At 35.6% G+C, this 16,151-nt stretch overlaps 1 protein-coding gene across 1 annotated transcript in view; it reads right to left on the bottom strand.

Annotated features, from left to right (window-relative positions):
- ecd (ecdysoneless cell cycle regulator) overlaps window positions 1–16,151 on the bottom strand; it is a 105,495-nt gene that overhangs the window by 53,862 nt on the left and 35,482 nt on the right. Inside the window, exons 5-8 of the mRNA XM_085819299.1 lie at window positions 14,000–14,141; window positions 13,847–13,897; window positions 7,967–8,095; window positions 540–674 (exon numbers count right to left, since the gene is read on the bottom strand). Coding sequence (XP_085675425.1) covers window positions 540–674; window positions 7,967–8,095; window positions 13,847–13,897; window positions 14,000–14,141 — 457 coding nt within the window. The remainder of the gene's footprint in view (window positions 1–539; window positions 675–7,966; window positions 8,096–13,846; window positions 13,898–13,999; window positions 14,142–16,151) is intronic.

Here is a 16,151-nt window from a genome sequence, read left to right as displayed (position 1 = left end):
AATGGGTCTGCACATGGATAAAGTCAAGAGTGTGCACAATGCCATTTCTGTGCAATTCTGGGATTTTTTTTAAAGTGAAAATAGGTTGACGTGTAAATGGATACCGTGTATATGCAATTCTTAAAAACGCGGCAAGCAGTGGGCGACACTTTCTCCTAATTTCACACCTAATCTTCGTCATGATTAAGCACTTTTGTTCCATAAAAGTTTTAGCATAAGCGTAATTCGGCTAGCAGATTGTTGGAAAAAAATGTTGAGGGGGAGAAAAAAAAAGAGCCTTTACTTAGTGAAAACAAAATGGCGTCCAAAAAAAAAAAAAAAAAAAAAAAAAAAAACTAGCAGGTTGCTGTAGCAGGGTTGGTCGCCAAAGTTTCGCCAAAAAATCGCCAAGTTACCATAATCCGAAGATTCACCAAAATTAATTAATTAAAAAATAAAAAGCACAGCAACAAATATTTATAAATACAATCATTCATCAATTGCTTGAATACAAAAAAAAAAAAAAAAAAAAAAAAAAAACGATAATCACAAGTTCTTACCCGGAAATAGCCTTTCTCTTTTAAACTACTAGCAAAACGTCTCCATCTGACATCATTATTAAAATCATGATCAGTGGTATCATCCATTACCATCAGTTTTTCTGCATTTGAAGCAAGTATTTCAAATCCACAAGCCTGAAAATTTAAAAGAAATCCAGATTTATTGTTTAAAAACTCTTATGCATGTGTATATATTTAATCAAATCTGTTTTTTTAACTTAATGATAAAATATATGTTATGGATGATAAATAACAAGATTTAAAATAATAAATGAAATATTTTTTTCATTTCATTTCTTTTCTAATAACATATTTTTTTAGATAAAAATTTCAAAATTATTAATGCAACTTTGCATTATAAGATTCAATAAACATCTATTTTATACATTACTTTGAATTGTTCAACTTAGTTACAATATTCACAATCGAAAAAAAAAATAATGTAAAGTTTTAGTATTTAGACAAAAAAGAAATCTTAATTTGACATAAATTTTGATTAAAGGTCTAATGATTGTGTGCATCTTTTCCTTCAGGCCCCCCCTAAAAAAAGGTTCCACAAAAATTATGAATTAAGCTGAAAATACAGGATTCTAATGAGATCTTATAGAAGCCACAATGGCATGAAGCAAGGAATTAAGTAGCCATTCATTTATACAAATCATTTTTCAATATTAAAAAACCTCTAAGAAAAATCTACCACCATATTAAATAATATTGTCGCGTAGATGAGGGGATCCTACAAATGAAGAGGCAAGTACAAGTCTAAACTCAAGACTTTTTATTAACTAGAACTGAATGAAGAGCTACTTATAGCTGGTGAACATGCTGAAACATTCCAGACTTGGAATGTTCTGGAAGAATAAGAAGGAAATTTACATAAATAAGATAACATTAACAACAAGGATATTTACATAAAAACCAATTAATGGGCATCTTGCCGTTGATGGGTTTCGAACCCGGTACTTTCAGGTTTCGAGTCCTGCGCCTTCTCCGCTAAGCTATGAGGAGCTCGGTTGAAAAGAGCGATTTTCGCTACATTATCCCCTTCTTAGGAAGAAGCAGCGTCTGCATTCTGGTCTGGCTTCTTGTAACAGGTCTCTTGGAAATATTGGGCTTTCTTTCATCGTCTAGTTGTACTTACGGATGAAGATAAGGCTTCAACCTCAACACGTGAACGATGTCTTTTGAATTCCATCGTTTCTTATTTTGTTCTATACTTTCTACTTCGTACGTCACGTCAGAGAGCTGTCGTGTTATTTGATACGGTCCAAAGTAACGTCTTAGAAGCTTTTCGGATAACCCAACCTTTCGTACTGGAGTGAAGACCCAGACAAAGTCTCCGATGTTGTAGCTGACAGGTTGATGTCTCTCGTTGTATCGGCGCTTGTCTGTGGTTTGCGCTTTAAGAGGATTTATGGAGTTTTGCAAGCTGTCTAGCTTCTTCAGCTCTAGTGATCAGATGTTGCGCATAACTATCTTCGGTATCTTCGATACTGTATGGGAAAATTATGTCGAGAGGAGTCTGGATATCTCTGCCATAAATGAGAAAGAATGGGCTGAATCCCGTTGTGTCTTGTTTGGCTGAATTATAGGCCTAGGTTACAAACGGTAGAATAGTATCCCAAATTTTCTGTTCAACGTCTACGTACATGGACAACATGTCTGCCAATGTTTTATTGAATCTTTCAGTTAAGCCATTGGTCTGAGGGTGGTAAGCAGTCGTCAGCAGATGAGACGTCTTGCATAGATGAATTACTTCTTTAACAACATTGGATAGGAAGTTGCATCCTCGGTCACTTATCATTTCTCTGGGGGCACCATGCTTCAGTACAATTTCTTCAACTATAAACTTGGCAATTTCAGTGCCCTCAGCTGTCGGTATTGCCTTTGTGGCTGCAAATCTGGTAAGGTAATCTGTGCAAACTATAATCCACCGGTTTCCATTTCGAGTAACAGGAAAGCGTCCAAGTAAATCTATTCCAATTTTTGTAAACGGTGTGTCAGGAGGTTTTATTGGATGAAGCTGTCCTGGTGGATGTTGCGGCAGTGATTTCCGTCTTTGGCATTCTCGGCAGTGTGATACATACCGCCGTGTGCTTCCATATAGGCCTGGCCAATGGTACTTCCTCCTTATTCGGTCATACGTTTTGGCAAATCCGAGATGGCCAGGGGTTGGAGCATCATGAAGACTTCTTAGAACCTCGCTACGAAGTTGCTTTGGTACCACCAAGAGCCACTGCTGTCCCATAGGGTCATAGCTTCTTTTGTACAGTATACCATTTTTTATTTGATAATTTTGATATGCGTCACCTCTCTTGAGAGTTGTAATGATGGATTTTAATCGTTTGTCCTTCTGCTGCTCTTTTCCGTAATCTATGATTGCTGCAAAGAAAGGGATGTCTTCATTGTTCCCAATTATTGGTTCTATAAGAGGCTTCCTCGATAGTGAATCTGCATCGGAGTGCTTCCAACCGCTCTTGTAGACGATATTTATGTCGTACTCCTGCAACCTGAGAGCCCACCGTGCAAGTCTTCCGGATGGATCCTTAACATTGGCCAGCCAACATAAAGAGTGGTGATCTATGACTACCGTGAAGGGTTTTCCGTAGAGGTATGGCCTGAATTTACTAATTGGCCAGATGACGGCAAGGCATTCTTTTTCGGTGGTGGAATAATTCCTTTCAGCTGCACTAAGGGACCTGGATGCATAGGCTATTGGTCTTTCTTTGCCATCCTGGATCTGAACCAGTACTGCACCGATACCATAGCCGCTAGCGTCAGAATGTATCCTGGTTTCTGCGTCTGGAATAAAATGTCCCAAAACAGTGCCACTGGTCAGCAGCCTTTTGAGCGCTGCGAAAGATTCAATCTGTAACGCGTTCCAAGAAAATTTTGCATCTTTCTTCAACAAGTCATGTAGGGGCTTTGCGATATCTGCGAAATTTTGGATAAATCATCGGTAGTAGGAACACAAGCCCAGAAAACTTCGGACATCGGCGATATTTTTCGGAATAGGGAACTTTGCTACAGCCTCTACCTTTTGTGGATCGGGATATATCCCATGTTGATCGACTAAGTGTCCCAGTATAATCAGTTTCTTTTTGCCGAATGAACATTTTTTGGAATTTAGCATCAGTCCTGCTCTTTGGATACATTTCAATATTTCCCTCAAACGCTTTTGATGTTCTTCGAAATTAGGTGCGTACACGATTATGTCGTTGAGGTAGCAAAGACACATATTCCATTTGAGACCTCTTAGTACCGTGTCCATCATCCGTTCAAATGTGGCTGGAGCATTGCATAATCCGAACGGCATGACTTTAAATTCATAGAGACCATCTGGAGTCACAAAAGCTGTCTTTTCTCTGTCTTTATCATCAACATCTATTTGCCAGTAGCCTGACTTCAGATCCATCATAGAGAAAGGTTTTGCATCAGCCAGGCAGTCCAAAGCATCATCGATGCGAGGTAACGGATAGACGTCCTTTTTAGTTACCTTGTTCAATTTTCTGTAATCGACACAAAAACGCCATTCACCATTTTTCTTCTTCACAAGCACAACTGGAGATGACCATGGACTATCTGATGGTTGTATCACATCTTCTTTTAGCATTCGTTGCACTTCATCTGCAATCACATGCCTCTCAGTGGCTGACACACGGTATGGCCTTTGTTTGATTGGTGCACTGTCACTTGTATCAATCTTGTGCTTCACCGAATTGCATCGGGATTTTTTCGCAATACTGTTAAAGTCAAAAATGTCACTAAATTCATCTAGTAGACTCAATAGCTTGTCTTCCTCAGCATTGGTCAAATCAGTATCAAAAATCTATTTTAAGTTTTCTTGAGATAACCTTTTCCTGGACCTATGTCCCTTGGAACCTGCTGGAGCCTGATCACTGAGGGAGCAAATAGCGTCGCTTTTTATGGTCGTTAAATAGCCGACATTCATCCCTTTCGGTATCAGTTGGGTTCGTCGAGAACAATTAGTTACCCATAATTACCACAACCATCCTCTATAGTGACAACTGAGGCTGATATCGATAGTTCTTTTTCACATATAAGAACTCTATTTCCAACAATCATAGCTTCATCTGCTTCCCGTAGCTCTGAATTCAAGGCACATATTCGCTTTGCGGTGTTTGCTTCAATTACATAATCGGTTGCGGCAAACAAGGAGAGCTGTGACTTATTTAAATATTCAATGTCTGGAAGGATTTCTGCAAGTGTAAGTTCTTGATTTCCACAATCGATAACGGCATCAGTGGCACGGAAAAAATTCCATCCAAGTAGCATTTGATGACTACATTCAGGAAACACAAGGAATTCAAACGGCTTCTTAGTCCCATTCAAATCAACTTTCAATACACAGCGTCCCGAGGCAGCTACAGTTTTACCACAGGCAGTTTTCAATACAGGTCCATTCTCAGCAAACATAGGAGCATTTAGCTGTCGACGTAACAGTTCAGATATGACAAAATAATCGGCACCCGAGTAAACAAGGGCTTTCACACACTGTCCGTTCACGGTGATAAAAGTGTTATTCTTTTCCAACTTGGCTGTGGTGTACGTAGGAGGATTTTCTTCAACTGCGGCCTCACCTCCTGTACAGGTCGCTTGAGCTAGTTTTCCTCATTGGTTCGGCGTGGGGAACGGCTGGACCGGCGTACTGGTGACTGCGATTGTCGGCGGTTGAGAGAGCGTCGCGGATAAGGTGAACTGCTCCTTATTCGGGAAGAACTAGGTTGTGCATATTCGTCGTCGAAGCTGTATGTAGATTCAGTGTCCCTGTCTCGTCGAGGGTTGGACGTCTTTGCGGCTCTTGCATTTTCAAATTAAAGTAACATTAAAGCAAAATGATATACAAAGATATTGCACAATAGCATTTGTGTACTGCAGTTTCATCTAAAAATTCTGGGTGCAATTTCCTTTCCTGAAACAGGAATGCTGGAAAGCTTAGAGGTGGTGAGAAGATGATATATTAAACTCTGTCACCAAAGATTCAGAAGCAGGATATAAAATGCTATAATGTAAAAAAGTGAGGATGAAGCTCACTTATTAACAGCCTATCAATATTTATATCTATCAAATCACTACATTGGAAGATTTTATGTCTGACTAAATCACTCTTGAAAATTACAGTTGTCATATGCTTTGAAAGACCTCAAATAAAAAAAGTATGCTTAACAGCTTAGACTGGTGCATTTTTTGAGGTTGCAATTTTACAGTAGCATTCAAAAATTTCTGCAAAGCTTTTTTAAATATATATGTTCATTAACAATATCTGGCGTCTTTCCCTACAGTACCTCAGAACATGTCCTGGGCGTCCGCAATGAAAACAGAGAGATGCATTATCGTCAGTCCTCCACAGATCTGTTCTACGTTGTGGAGCAGTTAGTTCTCTGGCTGGCTTCATGTCTTGGTTGCGACCTAACTGGAAGTGAACATTGGGTAGTGTTTTTGCTTCTCCCTGCTCCTGTGAGTGGTGCCAGCGCCTCTATAACCTCTTCCCGGACCACAGATGCTATGTCATTCGGTGCTACGGGTTCTATTTCCGTGTAGCCCTGAACTTGCGTAAGGACCTTCTGAAGCTCTTCTCTGACGATGGCGCGCACTATAGACTTTAGTTCACTGGCGTCTGCATCGGCTGAGACCGCGGAGACGTTAGGCAGTCTCTGGAATCGTGATCGGGTGATACGTCTTCATCGAAGGCTTTCTATGCGACGGCAGCATTTTACGAAGGCGTACGCTGTCATAGTCCTGGGACGACAGGACCTGGTACAAATCTTCAGCAATACCTTTCATGAGGTGGGCCACTTTTTCGTCGTCAGACATAGATGGGTTTACTTTCTGGCAGAGAGCGAGAACATCTTGAATGTATGCTTCAGACGTCTCATCGATTTGCTGAGCACGTGTCAGTAGTACTCGTTCAGCTTGGCGCTTTACATCAGCTGCTCGGAAAAAGGTGTTCTTAAGAGCAGTCTTGAAAACAGTCCAACTGGTAAATGTATTATTATTATCGAACCACTGTCGAGCGGTTCCGCCAAGGTAAAAAATGACGTTCGCCAGACACTTTTGATCATCCCAGTGGTTATAGTTGACGATTCGATCAAAGTCCTTGAGCCATCTATTAGTGTCTTCTTGGCTATCCCCGCTGAATATACACGGGCTTCTGGGTAGTTGGTACGTCAGGATCGGTATTGGTGCGATATTACTTGAAGCGGAACTGGCTGCTGGAGAATTCTGCTCGGATTCCTTCTCATCAACCATCTTTCTTGATCTTTTACGCGAATCCTGTAAGAGCCCAAACTCAGGAGGAAGTCCTCGAATCCGCAGGCTTCGGCGTAACACTGCCGTAGTAACTGAGAAATACCCGGCGCCTCCACTAAACTGTCGCGTAGATGAGGGGATCCTACAAATGAACAGGCAAGTACAAGTCTAAACTCAAGACTTTTTATTAACTACAACTGAATGAAGAGCTACTTATATACAGCTGGTGAACATGCTGAAACATTCCAGACTTGGAATGTTCTGGAAGAATAAGAAGGAAATTTACATAAATAAGATAACATTAACAACAAGGATATTTACATAAAAACCAATTATCGGGCATCTTGCCGTTGATGGGTTTCAAACCCGGTACTTTCAGGTTTCGAGTCCTGTGCCTTCTCCGCTACGCTATGAGGAGCTCGGTTGAAAAGAGCGATTTTCGCTACAATATATACAAATTAAAGTAACATTAAAGCAAAATGATATACAAAGATATTGCACAATAGCATTTGTGTACTGCAGTTTCATCTAAAAATTCTGGGTGCAATTTCCTTTCCTGAAACAGGAATGCTGGAAAGCTTAGAGGTGGTGAGAAGATGATATATTAAACTCTGTCACCAAAGATTCAGAAGCAGGATATAAAATGCTATAATGTAAAAAAGTGAGGATGAAGCTCACTTATTAACAGCCTATCAATATTTATATCTATCAAATCACTACATTGGAAGATTTTATGTCTGACTAAATCACTCTTGAAAATTACAGTTGTCATATGCTTTGAAAGACCTCAAATAAAAAAAGTATGCTTAACAGCTTAGACTGGTGCATTTTTTGAGGTTGCAATTTTACAGTAGCATTCAAAAATTTCTGCAAAGCTTTTTTAAATATATATGTTCATTAACAATTAAAATCGCACATTTCTAAAATCATTGCAAAAATTAAACAATGACAATTCCCCCCTCTCAACTTCTCCCACAAAACCAAAAATTGTTTCTTAAATTTCTTTCAATAATCAAAAAAGATACAAATGTCTTTGCAAAGTGGAATGACATACTGTGGGGAATGCTGATAAGCATAAAGAATAAAATGCATTACAAAAATTTTAAGAGATATCAGTTACAGAAGAAAATAAATAAATAGAAATAAAATTAACTTACTAACTTCATACCCAAATCATGAGCTTTCATTTCTGGACTATTTACAGCAGGCAAATTCCAGCCAGTTCTTTTATCTGGCTCATACTTCTGACTAGCTATTTGAGCATATAAGCATTTGGTAAAAACCACCTGATTACAAAAAAATAAGAATAACAGATTCTAAATTGCAAATGTTAATTGTTACAAAATATGGAAATATTAATAATTTTGATGATATCTTTTTGAAGTTTTATTTTAATTCTTTTGCATAAGAAATTTTTTCAGCTACTCTTATTTTAAGGTAATAAAACAAACATATACACACACAGTCTAAAAAATTTTAACAAAAAGACTACAAAATTATATAATCAAAATAAGTTTTGTTCCCCCCCCCCAATGGAAATATATTCTAATTTTCTTTCAGTCAGTATATGGCAGAAACCTCGTAAATAAAGCCTCTTAAAAAACAAATTTTAAAATATTCCCTCTTTAGTCTTACAGATTAATATAATCAGATGTAAAAATTCTATAATATTAATATGCATTATCTGTAATATTAGAAGCAAATAATGCATACAATTTAAAAAAGTAGGAGTAAAGGAGAGAGACAAAGAGGTTTTACGACACAGTTTCTTTTCTTTTCTTTATTTTTTTTTTTATTTTAGGATAAACAAATTAGCATATCAAAAGAAAAGGCAGCTCCCTCTACCAGAACCTCATACTTAATGTAGAATCCAGACGCTTGGAAATTTTCTAAATAGGGTATCTCCTATTTGAGCTATTACAACAGCAACATGAATGAATTTACTGTAAAGATAATTAAACAAACAGTAATTTACATATTATTTAACAAATTATGATTTCATCCATGCTACTTTCAATAACTTTCTTTTTTTCAGTAGCTTATTAAGTACAGTCAAAAGTCGTTTATTCGGACTCGTCTGGACTTTGGCGATTCTGGATTATCGATTTTTCCTGATTATAGATCATCAGTTTAAATCTGTAAGATGGCATGCAGAAATTATAAAATTAAAAATATGAAACCGTAATTTATGAAATAAAGAGCAATTATGATCTAAAGGGTATCAAAATTTACAAAAAAAAAAAAAGTTTAATATTTATTTGTTTACTTTATTAAACATTTCTTTCAATGTAAGTTGTTTAAGTTGCTTCATTTTTATGTGATAATACTTTCTCTTTAATTCTATAAACAGACATAATTTCTTGTTCAGTTACAAAGTTCCGCTGTTCAAGTCCTATAATTGCTGTGTCGAGAATACAGATTAATTTGTCAATCAAAATTTTTTTGTTTTCAATAACCTCTTTGTCACTTTTTTCACTATCGGAAGCGAATTATAATAATGACAAATTTGATTTAAATCATATCAAAGACAGAATAAATCAAGATGAAATACTACATTTAGTAAGGAATTATAAGCGAAATAAAATAAAAACATCTGGCCTGAAGATAAGGATAGTGCTGACAAATCAACTTCCAATTCATTGCGCACCACGATGTCCCCCCCCCCTGCAGAGCAGTGTAAAATTGATAAATAGATTTCAGAATGGTTAGAGAAACAAAAGATATGCCTTTATCCATTTTTTGCAGCAATTCCACTTTTTGTTTAATGGACATCGAAACATACTTTCGCTTTGTAGATCCTTCGAAATTCTATTTGACATAACCGAAAGTTCAAGCTTACTTTTATAAAATTGCTCTAACAGTCTGCAAAAAATAATAAGCCGGATCCAATTCGAAGATTAAGGAACAACGCAATCTGCAACATTAACTGAAATAGATAATTAGATAATTTTAGCTTATACCGTCCGTTATACATTAAACGCGCATGTATAAACATATTAGGTGCATGGGCACACGCATGCGTAAAAGTATTACGCGCATGCGTGGACACATTATGCACTGACGCATGTGCAGAAAGAATGTAGCTTTGAGGTCCGGATTATATACCATTCCGGATTATTTACATCTTGAATAAATTCTATTCCAAGAGAATAACGAAGCTTGCTTAAATCTTTGACATGAAATTCTTTAGAAAGATAATCTTTAAGTTCAGCATATAAATCACAGCTATTTGTTGCTATTATTAAGTCATCCACATATAAAATTAGAATCAACTCACCTTGAGATGTTTTCATCCTGTAAACACACTTATCTGATTGTAATGGTTGTAATCCGAAGTTTTTGAGTTTTTTGTCTAATTTTTCATACCACTGTCGTCTCCTTTGTTTCAAACCATAAAGAGACTTTTGCAAGGCATCAGGATTATCTTGGTCTTCAAAGCCTTTAGCTTATTTCATGAAAATTTCTTCTTTTACATCTCCATTAACATAAGCCATAACAAAATCTAGTTGATGTAACAAAAGGTCTTGTTCAGCACTGTATGCAATCACAGTTCTTATAGAGCTTGCTCTGGCTACTGGAGCAAAGGTTTCATTGAAATCAATTCCAGGTTCCTGTGCCAATCCTCTAACAACCAATCGAGCTTTTCTCTTTTGAACTGTTCCATCTGCATCATATTTAGTTCTAAGAACCCAGCGACATCCTATTACCTTTTTGTTCTGTGGTCGCTTTACTCATTTCCATGCACCATTTTTAACAAGTGCTTCGTACTCACTTTGCATAGCCTTATGCCATTCTTTAGCATAACTTCCATTTAATGCTTCTTCTAATGTCGGATTTGTATCTTCTTCAGCAATTTGTGCTTCTTCCTTTTCTATGTTTATATTGTGGTACTCCTTTTTTGGTCTTCCTGGCTTCCCAGTCTTGACTTTCTTTGGACGACCTGGCCCCCTTTTAATCTGCATTTTAGGTATTGCTTCAAAATCAGAATCTTCATTATCAGATAATTCAGCAGATGCTTCTGCCACATTTGAGGGGTCTTCTGTTATTTCATCAGCCGATATTTGCTTTACATTCAAAGGTTCTTCATTATTTTCATCAGGAATATTTTCGAGAAATAAAACTTCTAAATCTTTATCATAATTAGTACAGTTTTCAAATTCATCAATGAATCTAACATCTCGGCTTATAACGATTTTTCTGGAATTTTTATTCCACAGCCTGTATGCTTTCGATTCATTTGAGTATCCTACAAAGATATGTTCTTCTGATCAAAGATCAAATTTCCCTTTAGACCTTTTATTAAATACGAAACATTTCTGTCAGAATACTCTGAAGTGAGATATAGTTGGCTTGATGCCAAAAAATAACTCATATGGTGTTTTGTTTACTCCCAGGCTTCAATTCGGGCAACGAATACGTATATAAACAGCACAATTTAAGGCTTCAGCCCAAAAGGATTGGGGAAGATTACTTTGCAGTAACAAACATCTGGCCATTTCAGTTAAAGCGCGATTCATGCGTTCAGCTCTTGAATTCTGTTGAGGAGTCATTGGTGCAGAGAATTCTCGTTTAATTCCGCATTCTTGAACATATTAATTAAATTCTTCTCCGTGATATTCGAGACCATTATCAGTCCGAAGGATTTTTATTTTCTTTCCTACACGATTTCCGACAGCAGCTTTGTATTTAATGAATGCATTTTTCACTTCATCTTTAGTTTCGAAATAACACGATTTGTTGTCTATGAAGGTAACAAAATAAGGCAAACCAGCATGGGATGGGACTCTCATAGGTCCACACAAATCTGAGTGAATCAAGTTCAGTAATTCATCACTTTGAAATTTTGATTCTTTTTTGAAAAGGTTGCACAGTTTGTTTACCTCGGATATAGAGTCTTTTAGAGATTCAGTGTTATTAAAATTTAAATTTCTAACCCTGTTATCAGACTTAAATCTTTTCAAATCAGACTCATTTAAATGACCTAATTTAAGATGCCAGTTTACAAAATCACTTACCTGTGCTATTGCAGCTGTTTTAGTGCTTGGATGTATATAATAAAAATCACCATGACGAATAGCCTGCACTATTATAGATCCATTTGGTTCTATTATTCTAGCATGTCGTTCTATAGAAATCACTGAACGATTATTTGCAGTAGCTTTAGATGTTAACAGCAAATTACACTTTAATTCCTGAACACATAACACATTTTTGAGTGTAAGTGCAATTGTCTTATTTCCGTTAGGTACTGTTATAAGGACAGTTCCAATTCCTGTAATTTTTGCTGTTTTGTCAACTGTTAACTTTATGGTTGAATTCGTTTGAGGGTGAAATTCTGAAAATAACCTTCTGTCATTGCACATGTGAGATGTACAGCCACTATCTAAGCACCATGAGGAGGTCTTTTGATAAGCATTGTTTACTGCTAAACTAATCTGCTCTTCATAATTAGAAGCCATCATAGAACCTTGATTTCCCTTATTTTCTATCAGCTATTTTCTTTCTGCATTCGGATGCCTAGTGCCCAATTTTCGAACAGTAATTACACTTTAAGTTTCGAAAATTTCTTTCAGCAGGAAGATTTTTGTTTGAATTTACCTTTCATTTTTTATTTTTCTTCTGTTCTTTATTTCGTCTTTTATTTTCAATATAGTATGCATTCTGTGAATCTTGAGATGTTTTCCCTTTTCTTGTTTCCCATTCTTCTAACATTTTGATTTTCAAAGATTCGGGACTAGGTAACTGATCTCTTGATTCGATGGTGCATCTAAAATTTTAAAAGTTTTCTGGAATACTGTAGAGCAGAAGAATCGGTAATAAATCATCAGCTATGTCAATTTCCATTTGTTTAAGCTTATCAACTTTTTCGAAGAAATTATTCAAATGTTCAGATATTGTTTCTCTTTCCGCCATTTTTCTAAATAAATGCTGTTTTAATAATGTAGTCTTCTTCGCAGGTCCTTTCGATTCATATATGGCTTTGAATTTACTCCACACAGCATTTGATGTCACACAATGCTTTATATGACACAATTCACTAGGATTAATAGCAAGAATTATATCTGTATGAGCTTTTTGATCAGATTGGAGCCATTTCTTTTCGTCTTCAGTTCCTTCAGCAGGCTTTAGCTCTTTACCAATTACATAACCCCAATGGTCATTTTTAATCAATACAACCTCTATTTGTAATTTCCAACTGCCAAAATTATCTTTTCCAAGCTTTAATATAGTAGTCAAATGCGACATAATGTAATACAGTCTCTCACAGCCAAAAAAAACAAGATTGAGCGATATAAAAATAGGTTTAACTGAACACTGATCAGTTCTTACTGTTGATTAGATACAACAGTTCTTGCATGAATTAGGCTTACGAGTTCAATGCTCGAAAACTTCAAAATGTTCATTTTAAAAGAAGTATTTTGCTAATTAGGCACAGATGAAATGTTCCTGGGCCCATAACCATTGAAGAAATAAATGGACCTAAATAGATTGTAACCTCAATGAACATTTTTAATGACAGAGATTAATTTAAACATAGTTTCCTACAGCAGAGAGAAAGTGAAGAAGTAAAAAAAAGCATACATATACATACCTACATAATTTAAACAGATACGTCATCACCCGTGAACGGTGCATGCGTCAGGAGAAGCTCTCTTAAGCTAAACGTCGTATTATAATTTACGATACAACATATATAGACTCTAAAAGTAATTTCAACAAGACTAATGAACAATATGCAATAAGATAATGCAAACAATATCTCATTCCAATAAGATTAAACAAGTGACATTCCAGCCTTTTTTAAAATGTATGAGGGTGAGATTTCAGAAACTGCAGGTGAATTATTGAAAAACTAGGACACTATAAAATTTTAGAAATTTTGTGACAGTGCCAACCTCTACATAAATACCAATTCATGGCATACTCTACTGCTGCAGTAACAATACATGAACCAAAAGTTATAATTGCTTATCCATAAAATCAATATTTTATTTATTGACAGTTTACAAATGATAAAAATCTGCCATTATTATTACCTCAGTCATAACTCTGGTTTCTGGAGCAAAATATTTCATTGCTCTGCATGCCTACAAAAGGAAAAAAGAAAATTATGTAACACGAAGTTACTTTCTGTAAATATGAATAATTAAAATGCCATAAAACGTTCTAAAAATATCAAAAATAAGTACTTTTAAATCTATAGGATCTCTCAGATAAAAAGCTTTTACAGCAGCAGGTAAGAGATTTGGATCTTCTTTTAAAATAGCAGCAACAGCACAAGGAACATAACAGTGAGCTCTATGCTTATTTTCATCTATTTTATGTGGATAACTGCAAAGAAAAAGCAATGCTATATTTATAAATAATTTTTGTAACATATCATACTATTACATAACAAAAAGTTAGTTTGCACTTAAGTGTATTTTGAAAAAAAAAAAAAAAAAAGAGAAAAAAAAAAAAAAAAGAAAAGAAAGAAAGAAAGAATTTTTTATATGTTTTCTTCTAAATTAAATGGCAATCGCACACTGATGGTTTTTAAAGTAATTAAATCTCTCATTAGAAATTAAGAAGCTTAATATATATTTTCATATGTAAATTAATACAATCTGCAAAGCCATTTTAATCATTTAAAACTTACATATATACCAACAAACAAAAAAGTACTGCTGTATTTCCTAGCTTATTTTTCTCTTTTTCTTTACTAATTTTATCTCAAAATTGAGAAAAGAAATTATGGGAATAGTTTAATTTCCTAAGAAATTGGTTAAAGTAAGAACATAACAAATGAAAAGTTATCATGCTTAAACTATACGTAACTATAAGACTATTATTTCTTTAAAAGAAAAATGCATTCCAATAAGAGTACAAAGTAATATAGGGTTAAGTCAAAACGAATGCCCCAGAAAACGAATGTACTATGCAAAGTATAAATATATGCATTAAAAATGAACACATGTGGAGAGGTAATATAAACAAGTTTTTAATAGCTACCAATAGATGGTGTTAGAAGTCCAATCATGATCAGCATTTCTGCAATAACAAAATGGGCAGAAAAACAATGCCTTTGTAAAATGGCAACACAACAGCAAAAGGTTTTTTGTGTGATTGAGTTTCATGTTAGCAAGTTTAATGTCACTGCTTAGTGCAAATTCCGAATAAAATACAGATGCACATTATTGACAATCCATTGTTAGTTTGCAAAATTTCAAGAGACAGGCTACATTTGTAAAGGAAAATCAACAGGTACTCCTTCAGTAGGAGAAGATGTAATTGAGTGTACTAAAGCCAGCTATGCGAGAAGCCTCAAAAATCGACACACCAAGCTGGATGAGGACTGGGAGTAGCCTAAAAACTATGTGAAGATTCTTAAGAGGTGTTCTGCAAATGTTTTCATATAATTTGCAGTTGGTATAACATATGAAACCCGAAGATCTGTCACATCAATTATCTTTCTGTAAGACACTTCTGACATGCATGGAGGATGATGAATTTTTGAAAATGTTAATATTCAGTGATGAATAAACTTTTCACATTTCTGGATTAGTAAATAAGAATAACGTGAGAATTTGGGATACTAAACATCCACATGTGCCAGTGCAATACCAACATCATTCCCTTAAGATTAATGTGTTTTGTGTAATATCCCATGAAACTATCTACGGTACTTTCCTTTTTTCTGAAACCACAGTGACAAGAGGAGTGTACCTCGATATGCTCAAATTATGGTTTCTGCGACAATTACAAGAGAATATGTTTACTTTTATTTTGTAGCAAGATGAAGAATGATGCCAGACACACATTTTATGACTGAAGTGCAGAGCCACCTCAATAACATGTTACCACAACAGTGGACTGGTCGCATATCTATCACAGTCATTGCACTCTTGCCTTGGCTATCATGATTCCCAGATCTCACTCCATGAGGATTTTTCCCTGTGTGTGGGTGGGGGAGGGGGGTTGTAAGAGATCGTGTGTAACTTAACTGCCTTCAGATCCAACGACCATAACCAGCTTTCAAAGCCCGTATCACAGCTGCTATCACCAGCATTGATACAGACATGCTACACAAATTATATTTCAGACTTGATGTATGCCATATAACAAAAGAAGCACATATCGAACATTTGTAAGGAGTATATATTTAAAACTTACTTATTTTACCTTTGCATGTATGTACATTTTTAATGAATACATTTATTACATTTTGCGTAGTGCACGTAGTATGAAATTGAGGCATTCATTTTCACTTATCCTGTATTACAATATCTAATAAGGTATCTTTATTTCTACTTTTGTAATTGTACTACTTTGGTTTCTACTTATTTCTACTTTGTATCTTTA

This window comes from Stegodyphus dumicola, chromosome 6 (genome assembly GCF_044657685.1).
Source record: "Stegodyphus dumicola isolate Sdum_Otavi_A_Nest chromosome 6, ASM4465768v1".
NCBI lineage: Eukaryota > Metazoa > Arthropoda > Arachnida > Araneae > Eresidae > Stegodyphus > Stegodyphus dumicola.
Note: the sequence above shows the minus strand (reverse complement) of the source record. Positions and strands in the feature narration are given on the sequence as shown.